This window comes from Anomaloglossus baeobatrachus, chromosome 4 (assembly GCF_048569485.1).
Source record: "Anomaloglossus baeobatrachus isolate aAnoBae1 chromosome 4, aAnoBae1.hap1, whole genome shotgun sequence".
In the NCBI taxonomy this organism is placed as follows: domain Eukaryota; kingdom Metazoa; phylum Chordata; class Amphibia; order Anura; family Aromobatidae; genus Anomaloglossus; species Anomaloglossus baeobatrachus.
Window position 1 is genome coordinate 230,053,263 of NC_134356.1, and position 18,270 is coordinate 230,071,532.

The 18,270-nt window shown below is 45.0% G+C and overlaps 1 protein-coding gene across 4 annotated transcripts in view; it reads right to left on the reverse strand.

Moving 5' to 3' along the window:
* The window catches only part of LOC142303401 (putative tetratricopeptide repeat protein 41), a 118,560-nt gene that overhangs the window by 86,609 nt on the left and 13,681 nt on the right, over nucleotides 1–18,270 (reverse strand). For all 4 annotated transcript variants that reach the window (XM_075344720.1, XM_075344721.1, XM_075344722.1 and 1 more), the window contains exons 2-3: nucleotides 13,909–14,781; nucleotides 355–538 (exon numbers count right to left, since the gene is read on the reverse strand). In XM_075344720.1, the coding sequence (XP_075200835.1) occupies nucleotides 355–538; nucleotides 13,909–14,692 (968 nt within the window). In that variant the 5' untranslated portion in view covers nucleotides 14,693–14,781. The remainder of the gene's footprint in view (nucleotides 1–354; nucleotides 539–13,908; nucleotides 14,782–18,270) is intronic.

The following is an 18,270-nucleotide window of genomic DNA, read 5'->3' on the forward strand; positions in this document are numbered from 1 at the left end:
CTGGATTGTTGGAAGATCCTGGGGAATTTGGTGGGATCCACAAATAAAAATTTAATGACAATGGGTACATTACAAACTAAAATAATTTAATGATCCCACTTGGAAACTAACGTGGATTCTGGAGCAGATGGATTGGCAAATTGAGAAATACGGTACTTTGTCAATCCATTACCTAACTCCAGCCGAAAAGTTTGGTTATTGTAACCTTTCTACTGTGCATTTTGGGGTCTTGGGGAGTTTCAGACACATAATGATCAACACAAATACTAGAGATCCTAAGGATGGAGAGAAAACATATAGACAGATGACAAATCAGTGAGATGAAGGATTTTTTTCCAGTGATAGGTATTATACCTTGAAGACACTGCTTTAGGATACTCCGCATTGGGGTTGTCTGACTTCTCATTCCTCAGGTGTCCACAAGCAAATGTATCCATTATTGCAAAGAGCTCGTTCAACCGCTGTGAGGCCACAAAATCTTTACAAAGCCTGTCAGCGTACGCTTGGTGGTATGCTTGAGCAAGGTTGTGTTCATGACCTTAAATACACAATATATTAAGAACCATTATCTCACGGTTAGATAAACAACCTACGGTATGGAAAATCTTATCAGAACTTGTAAACGCTACTTTCTGATTAATGAAAAGACCAACATTTCCTTTCTTGAGCTGAACTGTAATGTAAAACGTCTAAAATTATTACATTTTATACCTGTATCGATCCGTCCTCTCAAAGCAGTTTCTCACAATCAATCTTGGCGCTGACCACTCTGTCTAGTATAAGGACCCCCTGCTTTTCATCCTTTATGGCCCCCAGGTTGGTCGTGCTTACAGGGCCATTGGCGCAAGCAGAGTAAAGAAGCAAACCTTACAAGCTTTCAGGAAGTTAAATGGGGCAGAGAGAGCCTCGATTAACCCCGAACTTCCCCTTTTATTGGTGTGATGACCGCGTCTCCTTATTGGCCGGTCAACTGGATGTTGTGAGTGGTCAGAAGCCCCACTAGTTCTTTGAGCTACTGACTGGTGCACTGGGCATGCACCACCAAGCTTCTCTGTTAAGCGGGCTTTACACGCTACAAGATCGCTACAGCGATCTCGTTGGGGTCACGGATTTTGTGACGCACATCCGGCCGCTGTAGCGATCTCGTTGTGTGTGACTCCTAGGAGCGATTTTGGATCGTTGCAAAAACGTCCAAAATCGCTCCTCGTTGACATGGGGGTCCATTCTCAAATATCGCTGCTGTTGCGTGGGCGAAGTTGTTCCTCGTTCCTGCGGCAGCACACATCGCTACGTGTGACGTTGCAGGAGCGAGGAACTCACCTTACCTGCCACACGCCAGCAATGAGGAAGGAAGAAGATGGGCAGGATGTTCGTCCCGCTCATCTCCGCCCCTCCGCTTTGATTGGCCGGCCGCTTAGTGACGTCACGGTGACGTCGCTGTGATGCCGAACGTCCCTCCCCCTTGAGGTAGGGATTGTTCGGCAGTCACAGCGCCGACGCCGACCAGGTAAGTGTGTGTGATGTTGCAGTAGCAATAATGTTCGCTGCGGCAGCGATCACAAAATATCGGCATAACGATAGGGGCGGGTGCTATCACGCTCGCTATCGCTAGCATCGGCTAGCGATATCGCAGCGTGTAAAGCGGCCTTTAGTGGCGCCATAGAGAAAAAAGTATCAGACACAGAGGAACAGAGCAGAAACACATTTCTAAAAATGTACTGTACAACAAAACACATAGGGATAAAAAATACAGAGGCAGGATTTCTGGAAAACTGTGAGTACAGTGATTTGGTTGCAGAAATATAATTCTTTTATAAAAAATGTCCTACCTAAAGAGTGAGCAAACTAACAAGTCCAGGTGTATTTAGTCTCCACTCACCCAACGACAGCTGCAGCTTGTACTGAGAAGGTGGACAGAGATGGAGATTACACATTTACAAAAGATTATTATGACGCTAGTCACTACACAGTCAAGTCGTGATTCCACTTGTCTCCAGTCTGACAAAGCGTGTAGGTGTCACGCGAAACGCGCGTCATGATCTCTAGGGGATCCCAAACTCCAGTATCATTGGTACATATTTTTCACCTGCCTACCTTATGTGTTATTTGTTCAATATGCATATCACTTCATGTTATTATACACATCTCATGTAGTAATGTGATCATCGCAAATCGTTTGCTGCACTAATTTGATGATGAGGACTATATATCTAATGTAATTTACTAAGATCTTATTCATCACCAATCCTAAGTAACATGCTCAGTGAGTGACAAGCTTTCCTTCTTTGATGTTGAGCTACTGTATATATAAATGTACCTGTGTTATGGTGTCTGTCATTTGTTAAACCGCAATAGTTTAAAGATTTTTCATATTGTATGTCTGCTATATGTTAATAAAAACTTTTGTACTCTGCATTATACTCCACATACTTCTCCTGTTTTTCAGTTGTTTTTTGTGGATTTGCAATTGTTCCTCGGGTGTCCTTACAGTTATTTCCCATGTTTGTATACCTGTGTAATAGCTTTTGATCCAATTGGGTTTTGTTGTTAAAGTCAAGTTTTCAGGCAGGATAGTTAAACGGTCTCTTGTCATGTATCAGGAGATCTCGCCAAGATTAAAGGGATGGGTAGAGGAGTAATAAGATCACGGTCTGGAGTCAGAATATCTGGAGGGTAGTGGATCAGAGCAGAAGAACAAGGCAAAAGTCAAACAAAGCCATTGGTCAGGCACCAAAAGATCAATTCCCAAAGCACAGAAACAAGGAGCCAACTACCACAACTCTACCACAACTGAGCCGAAGACTAAAGCGGGCTTTACACGCAGCGGCATCGCTAGCGATGTCGCTGGTGAAAGCACCCACCCCTGTCAGTTGTGCGTCACGGGCAAATCGCTGCCCGAGCCGCACAACATCGTTAGTCCCCGTCACACATACTTACCTGCCTAGCGACGTCGCTGTGGCCGGCGAACACCCTCTTTTCTAAGGGGGCGGTTCGTGCGGCATCACAGCGGTGTCACTAAGCGGCCGCCCAATAGAAGCGGAGGGGCGGAGATGAGCGGGACAAACATCCCGCCCACCTCCTTTCTTCCTCATTGCGTGTGGCCGCAGGTACGATGTTGTTCCTGCGGTGTCACATGTAGCGATGTGTGCTGCCGCAGGAACGACGAACATCGTACCTGCAACAGCAGCGATAATCGGGATAGGAACGACTAGACAATGATCAACGATATGGTGAGTATTTTTGATCGTTAACAGTCGTTCCTGCGGTGTCACACGCAACGACGTCGCTAATGAGGCCGGATGTGCGTCACGAATTCTGTGACCCCGACATCTCGTTAGCGATGTCGTTGCGTGTAAAGCCCGCTTAAGATTGGCAGTTTTCTGGGACTAACTGCATAGCTAAATAGCTGGGCAATCAAACCAAACAGGGCACACCTGAAAAACCTAGAACCACCCAGTCTCAGATTGGAGGATGACTGAGTTGTCACTGAACATATGAACAGCACAGCATGCCCCTGCACTACATTGGAAGAATTAGCTGTCAATCAGCATGTCAACACCACAGCTCTCCAGGAATCTATAGTGCAGCAGTCACCTATTGGATCCAAGATGCACACGAGGAATCATAACAGTACCCTCTTTTTTAGGGGGGGGGGGGGCACAGGACCCCCTGGTTTCCCACGAAATCTTTGATGTAAGGCCTTGACCAAACGATCAGCCTACACCAAATGAGCTGGAAGCCGGGATCTATCCTCACGTTTGTATCCCTTCCAATGAATGAGACATTGGAAGGAATTATGGACTTTCCAAGACTCAACAATGCTTTTTACCTCGTACTCTAAACTGGAGGAGGTGGGTGAAGAGGAAGACAAAGTTGAAGGTACAAACTACTTCAGCAGTGATTTATTGAACACATTTGGGATGCTAAAAGAAGGAGGAAGTTTTAGTCTACAGATCACCAGGTTAACTACCTCCAAAGTCTCATACGGGCCAAAAAATGTCAGACCCATCTTTGTCCATGGTACGTTTTGCTTAATAATTTTAAAAGATACCCAAACCTTATTTCCTACTTAAAGACAGGACCTTCTGAATGCTTCCTATTGGCTTTCCATTTTTGAGGAAGTTGAGCCACCTCAATATTCTTTTGAACCTCCCTCCAGACATCACCAAGTTTCTGTATGGCCTCCTCTACTCCAAAACTCACAGAATTCATCGAAGAAAATTAACAAAACTGAGGATGAAAACCAGAATTACAAAAGAAAGGTGAGGTTCAAGTGGTAAATATGAGGGTCAGTCTTAATATGATGTCACTACACAGGCCAGTCACGAGGCAGGAAAGTCAGATGTTCCGGGGGGGTCAGGTACCAGGTGATCTCAACAAGATTAAGGGGATAGGCAGAGGCATAGTCAGGTCACAGTCCGGAGTCTCAGATTGGACGGCTGAGCTGTCAATGAACACATCAACACCTCAGCAAGCCCCTGCACTAGACTGGATTACTAAACTGTCAATCAGCATTCCCCTAAACTAGATAGGATTACTAAACTGTCAATCAGTATACCGACAGCTAAGCACTCCCACAACCTATAGTGCAGCAAACAGTCACCTACTGCAACCAAGTAACACAGGAGAAATCATGACAATTACATTTCTGAGTTTTCTAGCCTCATCGGCTCAAAGATTTCTATAGTAAAATGTGTGCAGATTGTATTGTGAAGTCTGGCAACAGATATGTTTTATAGTGGTATTCCGGTGACAACCAATGTCCCCCCCATAACAGCTGTTACAGAAGATGGCATGGCAAATTGTCACAGTGAAGCAGTGATGTACACCGTGTGCAGAATTATTAGGCAAGTTTTATTTTAGAGGATTTTTTTTATTATTGATCAACAACTATGTTCTCAATCAACCCAAAAGACTCATAAATATCAAAGCTTAATATTTTTGGAAGTTGGAGTGCATCTTTTTTGATTTGGCTATGTTAGGAGGATATCTGTTTGTGCAGGTAACTATTACTGTGCAGACTTATTAGGCAACTTAATAAAAACCAAATATATTCCCATCTCACTTGTTTATTTCCACCAGGCAAACCAATATAACTGCACAAAATTTAGAAATAAACATTTCTGACATGCAAAAACAAACCCCAAAAAAATGAGTGACCGATATAGCCACCTTTCTTTATGATGACACTCAGCAGCCTACCATCCATAGATTCTGTCAGTTGCTTGATCGGTTTACGATCAACATTGTGTGCCACCACAGCCTCCCAGACACTGTTCCGAGAGGTTACTGTTTTCCCTCCCTGTAGATCTCACATTTTATGAGGGACCACAGGTTCTCTATGGTGTTCAGATCAGGTGAACAAGGGGGCCATGTCATTATTTTTTCATCTTTTAGACCTTTACTAGCCAGCCACGCTGTGGAGTAGATGGATGCATGTGATGGAGCATTGTCCTGCATGAAAATCATGTTTTTCTTGAACTATACCAACTTCTTCCTGTACCACTGCTTGAAGAAGTTGTCTTCCAGAAATTGGCAGTAGGTCTGGGAGTTGATCTTCACTCCATCTTCAACCTGAAAAGGTCCCACAAGTTCATCTTTGATGATAGGAGGTCCATACCAGTACCCTACCTCCACCTTGCTGGCGTCTGAGTCGGAGTGGAGCTCTCTGCCCTTTACTGATCCAGCCTCTGGCCCATCAAGAGTCACTCTCATTTCATCAGTCCATAAAACTTTTGAAAAATCAGTCTTAAGATATTTAGTCTTGACGTTTTATCTGACAGTCATATGAAAAAGTTTGGGCACCCCTATTAATGTTAACCTTTTTTCTTTATAACAATTTGGGTTTTTGCAACAGCTATTTCAGTTTCATATATCTAATAACTGATGGACTCAGTAATATTTCTGGATTGAAATGAGGTTTATTGTACTAACAGATAATGTGCAATCCACATTTAAACCAAATATGACCGGTGCAAAAGTATGGGCACCTCAACATAAAAGTGACATTAATATTTTGTAGATCCTCCTTTTGCAAAAATACCGTGTTTCCCCGATAGTAAGACACCCCCGATAGTAAGACGTAGTGGGGGTTTTGGGGGGGTCGGCTAATGTAAGACGTACCCCGAAAGTAAGACGTAGTAAAAATTTATTTATTTATTTTTTTTCTTTACAGTACAGTTACAGCGGCCGAGCGCTCAGCTGAGAGCCCTGACATGCCGCCGGCATGTGACAGCTCTCAGCTGAGAGCCCTGACATGCTGGCGGCAAAGCGCTCAGCTGAGCGCCCTAACATGCCGGCGGCCGAGCGCTCAGCTGAGCGCCCTGACATGCCGCCGGCATGTGACAGCTCTCAGCTGAGAGCCCCAACATGCCGGCGGCAAAGCGCTCAGCTGAGCGCCCTGACATGCCGGCGGCAAAGCGCTCAGCTGAGCACCCTAACATGCCGGCGGCTGAGCGCTCAGCTGAGCGCCCTGACATGCCGCCGGCATGTGACAGCTCTCAGCTGAGAGCCCCGACATGCCGGCGGCAAAGCGCTCAGCTGAGCGCCCTGACATGCCGGCGGCAAAGCGCTCAGCTGAGCGCCCTGACATGCCGGCGGCAAAGCGCTCAGCTGAGCGCCCTGACATGCCGGCGGCAAAGCGCTCAGCTGAGCGCCCTGACATGCCGGCGGCAAAGCGCTCAGCTGAGCGCCCTGACATGCCGGCGGCAAAGAGCTCAGCTGAGCGCCCTGACATGCCGGCGGCAAAGCGCTCAGCTGAGAGCTGACACATGCCGGCGGTCGGGCGCTCAGCTGAACGCTCGGCTACCGAGAAATGTTGAAATGTTGCAGTAATGTTGTCCGTGGTCCATCAGGACCATGGACAACATACAAAATCACGCAGCCTCAGTGCCCTCATGTGCAGCCGCTGGTGGTTAAGTTTCCTTAACTTGCGGTACACTTAGGGCGCAATTGCGGCAAGTCCCCATACGGTACATTGCATGGAGACTTGCTGCGATTGCTGTGGGATTTTTTCCAATATAAGACATACCCCGAAAGTAAGACATAGTGGCATTTTTGGGGGTAAAAGAAAGTAAGACACTGTCTTACTTTCGGGGAAACACGGTAACAGCCTCTAGGCACTTCCTGTAGCTTTTAATGAGTTCCTGGATCCTGGATGAAGGTATATTTGACCATTCCTGTTTACAAAACAATTCCAGTTCAGTTAGGTTTGATGGTCGCCGAGCATGGACAGCACGCTTCAAATCATCCCACAGATGTTCAATGATATTCAGGTCTGGAGACTGGGATGGCCATTCCAGAACATTGTAATTGTTCCTCTGCATGAATGCCTGAGTAGATTTGGAGCAGTGTTTTGGATCATTGTCTTGCTGAAATATCCATCCCCTGCGTAACTTCAACTTCGTCACTGATTCTTGCACCTTATTGTCAAGAATCTGCTGATACTGAGTTGAATCCATGTGACCCTCAACTTTAACAAGATTCCCGATGCAGGCATTGGCCACACAGCCCCAAAGCATGATGGAACCTCCACCAAATTTTACTGTGGGTAGCAAGTGCTTTTCTTGGAATGCCGTGTTTTTTTGCCTCCATGCATAACGCCTTTTTGTATGACCAAACAACTCAATCTTTGTTTCATCAGTCCAGAGGACCTTCTTCCAAAATGTAACTGGCTTGTCCGAATGTGCTTTTGTATACCTCAGGCGACTCTGTTTGTGGCGTGCTTGCAGAAACGGCTTCTTTCGCATCACTCTCCCATACAGCTTCTCCTTGTGCAAACTGCGCTGTATTGTTGACCAATGCACATTGACACCATCTGCAGCAAGATGATGCTACAGGTCTTTGGAGGTGGTCTGTGGATTGTCCTTGACTGTTCTCACCATTCTTCTTTTCTGCCTTTCTGATATTTTTCTTGGCCTGCCACTTCTGGGCTTAACAAGAACTGTACCTGTGTTCTTCCATTTCCTTACTATGTTCCTCACAGTGGAAACTGACAGTTTAAATCTCTAAGACAACTTTTTGTCTCCTTCCCCTGAACAACTATGTTGAATAATCTTTGTTTTCAGATCATTTGAGAGTTGTTTTGAGGAGCCCATGATGCCACTCTTCATAGGAGATTCAAATAGGAGAACAACTTGCAAGTGGCCACCTTAAATACCTTTTCTCATGATTGGATATACCTGCCTATGAAGTTCAAAGCTCAATGAGGTTACAAAACCAAATTAGTGCTTTAGTAAGTCAGTAAAAAGTAGTTAGGAGTGTTCAAATCAAGAAATTGATAAGGGTGCCCATACTTTTGCACCGGTCAAATTTTGTTTAAATGCGGATTGCACATTTTCTGTTAGTACAATAAACCTCATTTCAATCCAGAAATATTACTCAGTACATCAGATATTAGATATATGAAACTGAAATAGCTGTTGCAAAAATCCAAATTGTTATAAAGAAAAAAGGTTAACATTAATAGGGGTGCCCAAACTTTTTCATATGACTGTATGTTTCTTGTTCAAAGGTGGTCGTTTTTCAGCCTTCCTTACCTCGGCCATGTCCCTGAGTATGGCACACCTTGTGCTTTTTGTTACTCCAGTAACGTTGCAGCTCTGAAATATGGCCAAACTGCTGGCAAATGGCATCTTGGCAGCTTCACGCTTGATTTTCCTCAATTCATGGGCAGTTATTTTGCACCTTTTTTGCCCAACACGCTTCTTGCGACCCTGTTGGCTATTTGCCATGAAACGCTTGATTGTTCGGTGATCACGCTTCAACAGTTTGGCAAATTTCAAGACTGCTGCATCCCTCTGCAAGACATCTCACAATTTTGGGCTTTTCAGAGCCCGTCAAATCTGTCTTCTGACCCATTTTGCTAAAGGAAAGGAAGTTGCCTAATAATTCAGCACATCTTATATAGGGTGTTGTGTTGATGTCATTATACCACACCCCTCCTCATTACAGACATGTACATCACCTGATTTACTTAATTGATAGTTGGCTCTCAAACCTATACAGCTTGGAGTAGGACAACATGTATAAAAAGTATCATGGGATCAAAATACTCATTTGCCTAATAATTCTGCACACAGTGTATATTCATTCGTACTAGAGGAAAAACTAGTTAAATTTTCACAAAAACGTTGAAGAACGAACTTGTGGAAGTTGTCAGTGTCATATTGATTATCACATAATTTCTAATATGTTTGTGTAGAAAACCAGAAAATCCCTTTAGGGTTATTAGCTCTTCACCCTAATTACATCTGTGAATGTGATGTCAATGTATCTGCATGGACCCTTCAATTATCATATATACGAAGTGCACCGTGGCGAGCAGCTGCCAATCCCAGTTTGCCTTTTACTCCTAAGCTTATTATTGGTATTAGCACGGACTTTCTTTTTCTGATTCACCATGACCACTGCTAGCAATTACATAATACAACTGAAAAAAAAACATGTACATCAAGATCAACCAAGGGAGAGGAGTCAATAAAGGGACGGGGTATAGGAAAAGACATAATGCATGAAACAATCTACTCTAAAAGTTCCGTTTTCCAGCCTATTGATGGACTGGATCAATAATCAGAACAATCATTTTATACATTTAAATAATTATTTATGCTATTTTCTTCTATAAATGTATTTAAGCCTTTTTAAACCTCCGACAGTTCCTACTATGACCAGGTAGACTGTCCACAAGTTAATAGTTCTCATGGTGAATAGTTCTCATTGCCTCCTGAAATGAATAGAGGCTGATGTGCAGTACCTGTGAGAGGCCACTGAGCCATGTGATGGAGCTCTGCTGTTCCCATCGGCACAATTTCCTTCTATCTGTTGACGTAATGGGTTTTTAAGGCGTTATTTTTGTGTATGGAGCTAAGAACTAACAAGCAGAAAGTTGCTAACTACCAGCCTGTTCTGCTCGGGATAATCGCTGATGGCGATTCCTCTGCTTCATATCACAACAGAGCAGCACCTTCTCTTTAGGACTGCTTTGTTGATGGTGTGTCCCTGCTGACATCAAGCTGATAGGTAGCAGGGAGCCAGCTATCAATCCACATGAACATGACATCAACAGAGTAGAGTGGAAGAGAAGATGCTGTTCTGTCAGTGACGTCAGAATCAGGGGAATTGTCAGAAGGAGCGGTGAGTGACTGGTCTGAGATGGCAGAAACAGTCAACAAGGTAGACAACAGGCAACTTCCTGCCTCTTAATTCATAGCCCTGTACGCAAAAACAGTCCTGGATAATCCCTTTAATGTAATCCAAACTTAACTGTATTGCTGTGTTATATGATGATGTACAAGAATACTGAATTTGTCATGCTCGGAGTGGGAGAACTCCAATTACACGGCGTGACAGTTGCGACCAGACCTACGGACGTCTGGCGCACTACAAAAACACCACATACAAAGGGGGGACACTTTAACAACGGTGGGCCCTGGTACTAAGGAGAGGGAAGAAGGGACACCTCCTGCACTCACCTGCAGCTGTATTCTACACTTCTTATACAGCCCTATACAGGTTCTTTTAACCTGTCGGCGAGCAGGATACCTTGAACCCTAGCAAGCCCTGCAGTTAACCCTGGCTAGTGAGCTGGCCGATTAGGAACACTAGTCCCACCACTGCACTAATATAGCATGAAGGGTAGGAAGACAAACAGGGGGAAAAAGGATACCAACACAAACTCCACGGCTGCAGCCAGACTCAGAATCTACAGATGGATGGGCTCAAGTCAAAACTCCAGCAGCTCCTTCCACCTAGGCAGCCAAGACAGAGTGGATTCTATCAACAGCAAAGGTTGATGGGTATTGCCACTATTTGAAGGTGGTAGGCGTGATCACACCTGACAGACTGCCAAAAGCTGCAGGCAACAAAACTGACAATAACCATTAATACACCAAAAGAAAGGAAAACACATTTAATCTCCAGAGTCTCACAAGGCTATGTGAGACTCAGGGCAAAAACCTGTCACAAATCTCCTAATATGGGAAGACGTCAATGACAGAAATCCACCCTTTCGGTTTGTCACTTGAGATCAAAAAGTTTTAAATGAATTCTTTGAGTAAAACAGTGTTAATGAGGATTTCATACAAATAAGGATAGGCCATCAATATCATAGCTCCCTAAGCTCTCGCTGTCTTTCCTCAGATGTGCATGGAAGAGGCAGTATTCTAGAGAATACTACTTTGGTGGTCCTTCCCTTTAGTTTGCAGCCTAATACTCTAAAATTATTCCTAAAGATTGTCCCCTTACCACTTATTCTGTCTGTTGTCCCCAGTGACCAAGAAAGGTGGATCATCACCAACAACCCCATCCAAGTAATTTATCTTCCCGATCTTCCACATGCTGAATCCTTAAATCAGCAAGACAGCACACTATTTGCAAGAGTTGGTCTTGGCAACAAACTATTCTATTCACATTCCAAATTATAAAATCTTCTAGAACCACTAACTGTCTTCTCCTACCTACATTACCATCCTAACGGCTACTACATGAACTGTTCTTAGGCTGTTAGGATGAGTAGAGTTGTCATTTCTGAGACAGACTCCCTTGCATCATCACGCAACGTGGCAATTTTCATTGGATTCACAGAACCAGGAGTGGCCTTCTTTTTCTAGCAACCCTTTTTATTTTAATCCCCCTAATTTTGCGATCCATTATCTAATTGACATAAAACAGCAAAGAATCATAAAAATTAGAGAGAAATAGAGTAAGCCATGTCCTATGAGGAACGGTTACAGGATTTAGGATTGTTTAGCTTGCAAAAGAGAAGACTAAGGGGTACTTTGCACGTTGCGACATCTCTACTGCGATATCGTCGGGGTCAAATCGAAAGTGACGCACATCCGGTGCCGGTAACGACGTCGCAATGTGTAAAGCCTAGATGCACCGATAAACGATCGCAAAAGTGTCGTAAATCGGTGATCTGTGTGGTGTCGGACATTTCTATAATGTCGCACCAATAGGAGACACGATGTTGTTCCTCGTTCCTGCGGCAGCATACATCGGTGTGTATGAAGCCGCAGGAGCGAGGAACTTCTCCTTACCTGCCTCCACCGCCAATGCGGAAGAAGGAGGTGGGCGGGATGTTACGTCCCGCTCATCTCTGTCCCTCCGCTTCTATTGGCCGCCTGCCGTGTGACGTCGCTGTGACGCCATACGACCCCCCCTTAGGAAGGAGGCGGGTCGCCGGCCAGAGCGACGTCGTAGGGCAGGTAAGTGCGTGTGAAGCTGCCGTAGCGATAATGTTCGCTACGGCAGCTATCACAAGATATCGCATGTGCGAAGGGGGCGGGTACTATCACGCTCGGCATCGCTATCTTCTGCTAGCGATGTCGCAGCATGCAAAGTACCCCTTAGAGGAGACCTAATAGCTGTCTACAAATATCTTAAAGTCTATCACACTGTAGAGGGATCAGTTTTATTCTCATTTTCACAAGGAAAGACTAGAAGCAATGGGATGAAACTAATGGGGAGGAGACACAGATTAGATATTAGAAAAAACTTTTTGACAGTAAGAGTGATCAACGAGTGGAACAGGCTGCCACGAGAGGTGGTGAGTTCTCCTTCAATGGAAGTCTTTAAAAAGAGGTTGGATGGACATCTGTCTGGGATGATTTAATGAATCCTGCTTTGAGCAGGGGTTGGACTAGATGACCCAGGAGGTCCATTCCATCTCTACCGTTCTATGATTCTATGAGTACTTATGGGACTTTACTACTGCTTTCAACTCTTAACACAAAAAAAAAAAAACCTGAGCTGAAACAATGTTCAGTAAACATGCAACATTAAGCATGTGAATTGCAGCCTTAAGACTAGAAAAAACCAAGGAGAAAAATTGTATGAAAAATACCCTGAATATAAATAAATAAATTGCAAGTGCTTAATAACAGGGTACTTAGTGTATACATTTTTGCAAAAAGGTAAAAAGCTGTCTCACCTCGTCACGGTGTACCCATCTGAGACAGTCCCTAACCTACTGAAGTTAAAAACATTATCAATACCTGACTTGTGTCATGTCAGAACTCCAATATGGATGGTGGCAAGTGGTTAGCTGTGTCCCAGATAAAATACACAGCAAAGTGAGACGCAATCAGCTGTTCAGTCTCAGTACTAGGAGGGCTGCACCCCCAACTTGCTTTCAACTCTTGTTGTTTAACTCTACCTAATTAGAAGCCACTTAGTTCAGCTTAGTTAGTCAGCTCTTTAGTTTCTTGTCACTTTCCTGTGCTCGGGGTTACTATCGCTATCACTGCAATGTTAACAGAAGGGAGAAAATTCAGCTCACCTTTCCCACCAAAAGACCACCGCACGGACACCGTATTGCCAACAGTAAGAATTTCAAGAAGTGTAGAAAATCCAGCAACTGACCTTCTTTAAAAATGTAACTAAATCTGTATTCAAAAAATTCCATAAAAATATTTAATAGCATAAGAAATCCAGAGGAAAAAAAGGGGGGGGAAGGGAGGGACAGAAACAAACGCATTTCAGATGCTCTTCCTTATTCATTGTTTGGAATAGCATCCTAAACGCGTTTGTTTCTGTCCCCCCCCCCCCCCCCCCCCGCCTTTTTTTCTCTGGATTTTCTGTGCTGCCAAATATTTTTATGGAATATTTTTGAATAAAGATTTATATACATTTTAAAAAAAAAAAGGTCGGTTGCTGGATTTTCTACACTTCTTGAAATCCTTACTGTTGCAATGTTAACAGACTTCTATAAGCCTGGCTATAGCTATTCTGGTTTACCACCGTGAACTCATAGATGAAGGGGAGCTTCTGCTCCTTCATTTTAGTGATCGGTAGGAGTCTCTACACCCAGACACCCACAGATCAAAACGTTTGACACGTCACTACTTATGAAACAAGAGTAAAATATTATTTTACATATCTTGCATATGAAATATGAATTGGACTGACCTATATTTACAGGTGTGGTGCTGAGGGGATATAGTTTCTCAATTACATCACCCCAATCTTTAAGAACCAAAGTCCCAAATTCTTCTTTTGTCTTAAAAAACCTTACAGGTAATCCTCTGTCCACAATGCTGGCTTTAAGTTCCCATATTCTTAATTCTTCCTCTTCGTTTTCACTTGAAAAAGACGATAAAATCCTGGCCTTGTCATTCTCATTAGCCTGCTGTAACTTGTCTTCTACATACTGATAGTCTCTGAAGTAAAAGTATTGAGACTTATGGTCTTGTAAAAGTAAAGCTTGAATAACCTCTAGTTCTGTAACACTGCATGTCTTGTTAGTTCCCTCTACTACCCATGGGTAGCCCCCATTAGCTGCCACAAGAAGGTTCTTCTCTACTTCCGATAGACCAGCAGAACCAGTGGATGCTCCGATCTGGCTCTCTTGTACAAATTCTCCATAGGTATGACCAAGTATGCATATAAGAAAGGGGGAAGAACTATTAATATAATCCAAACTCAACTTTAATTGTTGCTGTGTTATATGATGATGTACGTGAGACGCGAAATCTACATTTTCAGATCTTTTTTCTGTTTGCCACTTGAGATCCACAGGTTTAAATGAAGTCCCTCGGGTAAAACAGAAGTGATCAAGCTCTGGGAATATGGTTTCAGCCAAATAAGTTCTCTCCTCTATAAAATCTCTTGGTGTTGAGCACACATATGGACGGATGGGTGGCCGGCTGGTGAAATAGTACCGATGATCGTTCTTTGCAGTATGTGATGGCATTGTATGTGCTTATGACGGAGATGATTGATTCAAATGTACGGTAACTGTGGCTTTGGAAACAATGTTTCATATTCTTCTTTCTTCATTGCCTAAAAAAACAGTAAAAAAAATAAAAATAAGGCTTAACATTCATACTGTGGGGAACAGATATAAGGCGTTTCCAAAGGACTATTGCCATCTTCTGCTACCTACTGCACATTTGGTGGGGGATGAGCTAAACATCTTCTGTAAATAATAAAAAATAGAAGGTGGAATAAAATGACAAATTTGATATGGTCTGCAATTGTTTTCCAGCCTAATGCGGGCGTCACACGAGACGATCTATCGGGCGATGCATCGCCGGGGGTCACGGTTTTTGTGACGCACATCCGGCATCATTTCCGACATCGTCCCGTGTGACACCTACGAGTGACGCAAAACGTTTGCAAATCTTGTGTGCAAATTGTTTATCTTTGACACGTCGCTCATTTTTAAAAAAATCGCATATTTTTCTTTGCGCTGGCTGTTCACCGTACCCGGGGCAGCACACATTGCTCCGTATGACACCCCGGGAACGATGAACACAGCTTACCTGCGGCCCGCGGCTCCCGCCAGCTATGGTGAAGTAAGGAGTAGGGCAGGATGTGTGTCCCGCTTATCTCCGCCCCTCCGCTTCTATTGGGCGGGCGCTGTGTGACGTCGCTGTGACGCCGAACGTCCCTCCCCCTTCAGGAAGTGGATGTTCGCCGCCCACAGCGAGGTCACTCAGCAGGTGTGTGTGACGGGGGTTTAATGACTTTGTGCGCCACGGGTAACTAATTGCCCGTGACGCACAAACGACGGGGGCGGGTACAATCGCTCGTGCGATTGCACAATAGATCGTACCATGTGACACCCGCATTACTCTGCCTTTGGGTCAGTGGAGTAGATGTAGGAGGTGCAGAACAGACAACATAGACCCTATGCCTGGAGGAGCCTACATGTGATACACAAGAAAAAAGCAGCATTATACAGGGTGGTCCAAAAGTAGGTGGACAGTATGTGTAATAGGGATATCAAACATGGTGTAAAGTGAAACTGACTCAGTCGCCCTTAGCAACCAATCAGATTCCACTTTTCATTCTTCACAGACTCTTTGGAAAAGGAAAGGTGGAATCTTATTGGTTGCTGAGGACAACTAAGGGGTACTTTACACGCTGCGATATCGTTACCGATATCGCTTGCATGCGTACCCAGCCCATCGTTTGTGCGTCACAGGCATATCGCTGCCCGTGGCTAACAACATCGCGCGGACACATCACACAGACTTACCTGCATAGAGACATCGCTGTGACCGGCGAACCGCCTCCTTTCTAAGGGGGCGGTTCATTCGGCGTCACAGCGATGTCACTAAGCGGCCGCCCAATCAAAGCGGAGGGGCGGAGATGAGTGGGACGAACATCCCACCCACCTCCTTCCTTCCTCATTGCTGGTGGGACGCAGGTAAGGAGAGGTTCCTCTTTCCTGCGGTGTCACACAAAGCGATGTGTGCTGCCGCAGGAACGACAAACTACATCGTAGAAGCAGCAGCAACGATAATTGAGATTAGGGGGGGGATGTCACCGATTAGTGATTTTGAACGTTTTTGCAACGATTCAAAATCGCTAATAGGTGTCACACGCAACAACATCGCTAACGCGGCCGGATGTGCGTCACAAATTCCGTGACCCCAACGACATTGCTTTAGCGATGTCGTAGTGTGTAAAGCGGCCTTTAGTCAGTTTCACGTTACACCATGTTTGATAACCCTATTACACATACTGTCCACCTACTTTTGGACCACCCTGTATAATAATTTATCATACAGATTACACAGCAATGTCATTTTGCTACACAGTTTCGGGTAAGTTGTCCCAATATCACTAGCAATTTGTAGCGATAGCGAGCGTGTAAGTACCCGCCCCGTCGCGCATGCGATTGCTTGTGATCGCTGCCGTAGCGAACATTATCGCTACGGTAGCGTCACATGTACTTACCTGGTCGGCGTCGTCGTTGTGACTGCCGAACAATCCCTCCCTCAAGGGGGAGGGACGTTCGGCATCACAGCGACGTCACCGCAACGTCACACAGCGGCCGGCCAATCAAAGCGGAGGGGCGGAGCTAAGCGTGATGTAAACATCCCGCCCACCTCTTCCTTCCGCATTGGGGCCGGCGGCAGGTAAGGAGACGTTCCTCGCTCATGCGGTGACACACATAGCGATGTGTGCTGCCACATGAGCGATGAACCACGACGCTAAACAACCCTTACCGATTTTTGAGTTTGGGACGACCTCTCCATGGTGAACGATTTTCACCATTTTTGAGGTCGCTTAAGGTCGCTGGTAAGTATCACACGCTGCGATATTGTTAATGACACCGGATGTGCGTCGCTAACAATGTGACCCCGACGATCAAACATTAACGATATCGTAGCGTGTAAAGCCCCCTTTAGGCCAGTTTCAGACGTCCGTGTTTCAGGTATATGTAACATCTGTTTTTAACACGGATGCCACACGTACCCATGTTATTCTATATGGTTACTCACACGGCCATGTTTTCATATGGACCGTGTGACCTCTCATGACAATGCACGCACACATGCAGACATGTCTGTTTTTTCTCCGGCAGCACAGGTGTCACAAGGATCGCACACTGATGTGCTCCGTGTGACATCAGTGTGACACATAGCAGAGAATACACGTGTCTCTGAAGTAAAAAGAATTTCTATATTCTATATCCAGCGCGGTTTTCTTCGGCTCTGCTGCCTCCTGCTCCCAACCACCGCTCATTATATTTATTGATTATTCACTGCACTGAGGACCCGGAAGCCGGAGCTTCGCGGTGACATCAGTGTCGGGGACCGCATCGTGGGGGCAGATGAGTATCCAGCAGTGTATATGTGGTGGGGACACATCGTTGGGGCCAGCACCGGGGACAACATCGCCATCGGCGGTGACAAGTGAGCATTCAGCAAGCAGTGTGTGTGCAGTAACGTCCCAATGAACTCTGATGAACCCGTGAAGTCACCATCCTGATACCCGCTGTCATCTCTGTCATCAGAGTTCATTGGGAACTCCAATGACCTCCTGGACGTCACTGCACACACACTGCTTGCTGCATACTCACCTGTCCCTGTGGTGCTGTCCTCGGCTGTACCGGCGCTGTCCCCGCGATGCTCTGGCTTCCAGCTCCTCAGTGCAGTGAATAATCAATGAATATAATGAGTGGGGGTCAGGAGCGGGAGGCAGCAGAGCCGAACAAACCAAACAAAACAGCGCTGGATACAGAATATAGAAAATCTTTTTATTTAAAAGACTCATGTTTTCTCTGGTACGTGTCACACGTATACAAACACAGATGTCACACGTGTGACATACGCGTGACACAAGTATGTCCATAACCATGCGTGTGCCTTGTACCTGATTAAGCATGGGCATCTGAAACCGGCCTTAGAGGGAATCCGTCAGTAAAATCAGCACCCTAAACAACATATATACAGGTTTTTCAAAGCTAAATCCACCAACACCTGAAAGGGAACCTATCACCACTATTTTGGCCTATAAGTTGCGGTGACCACCACC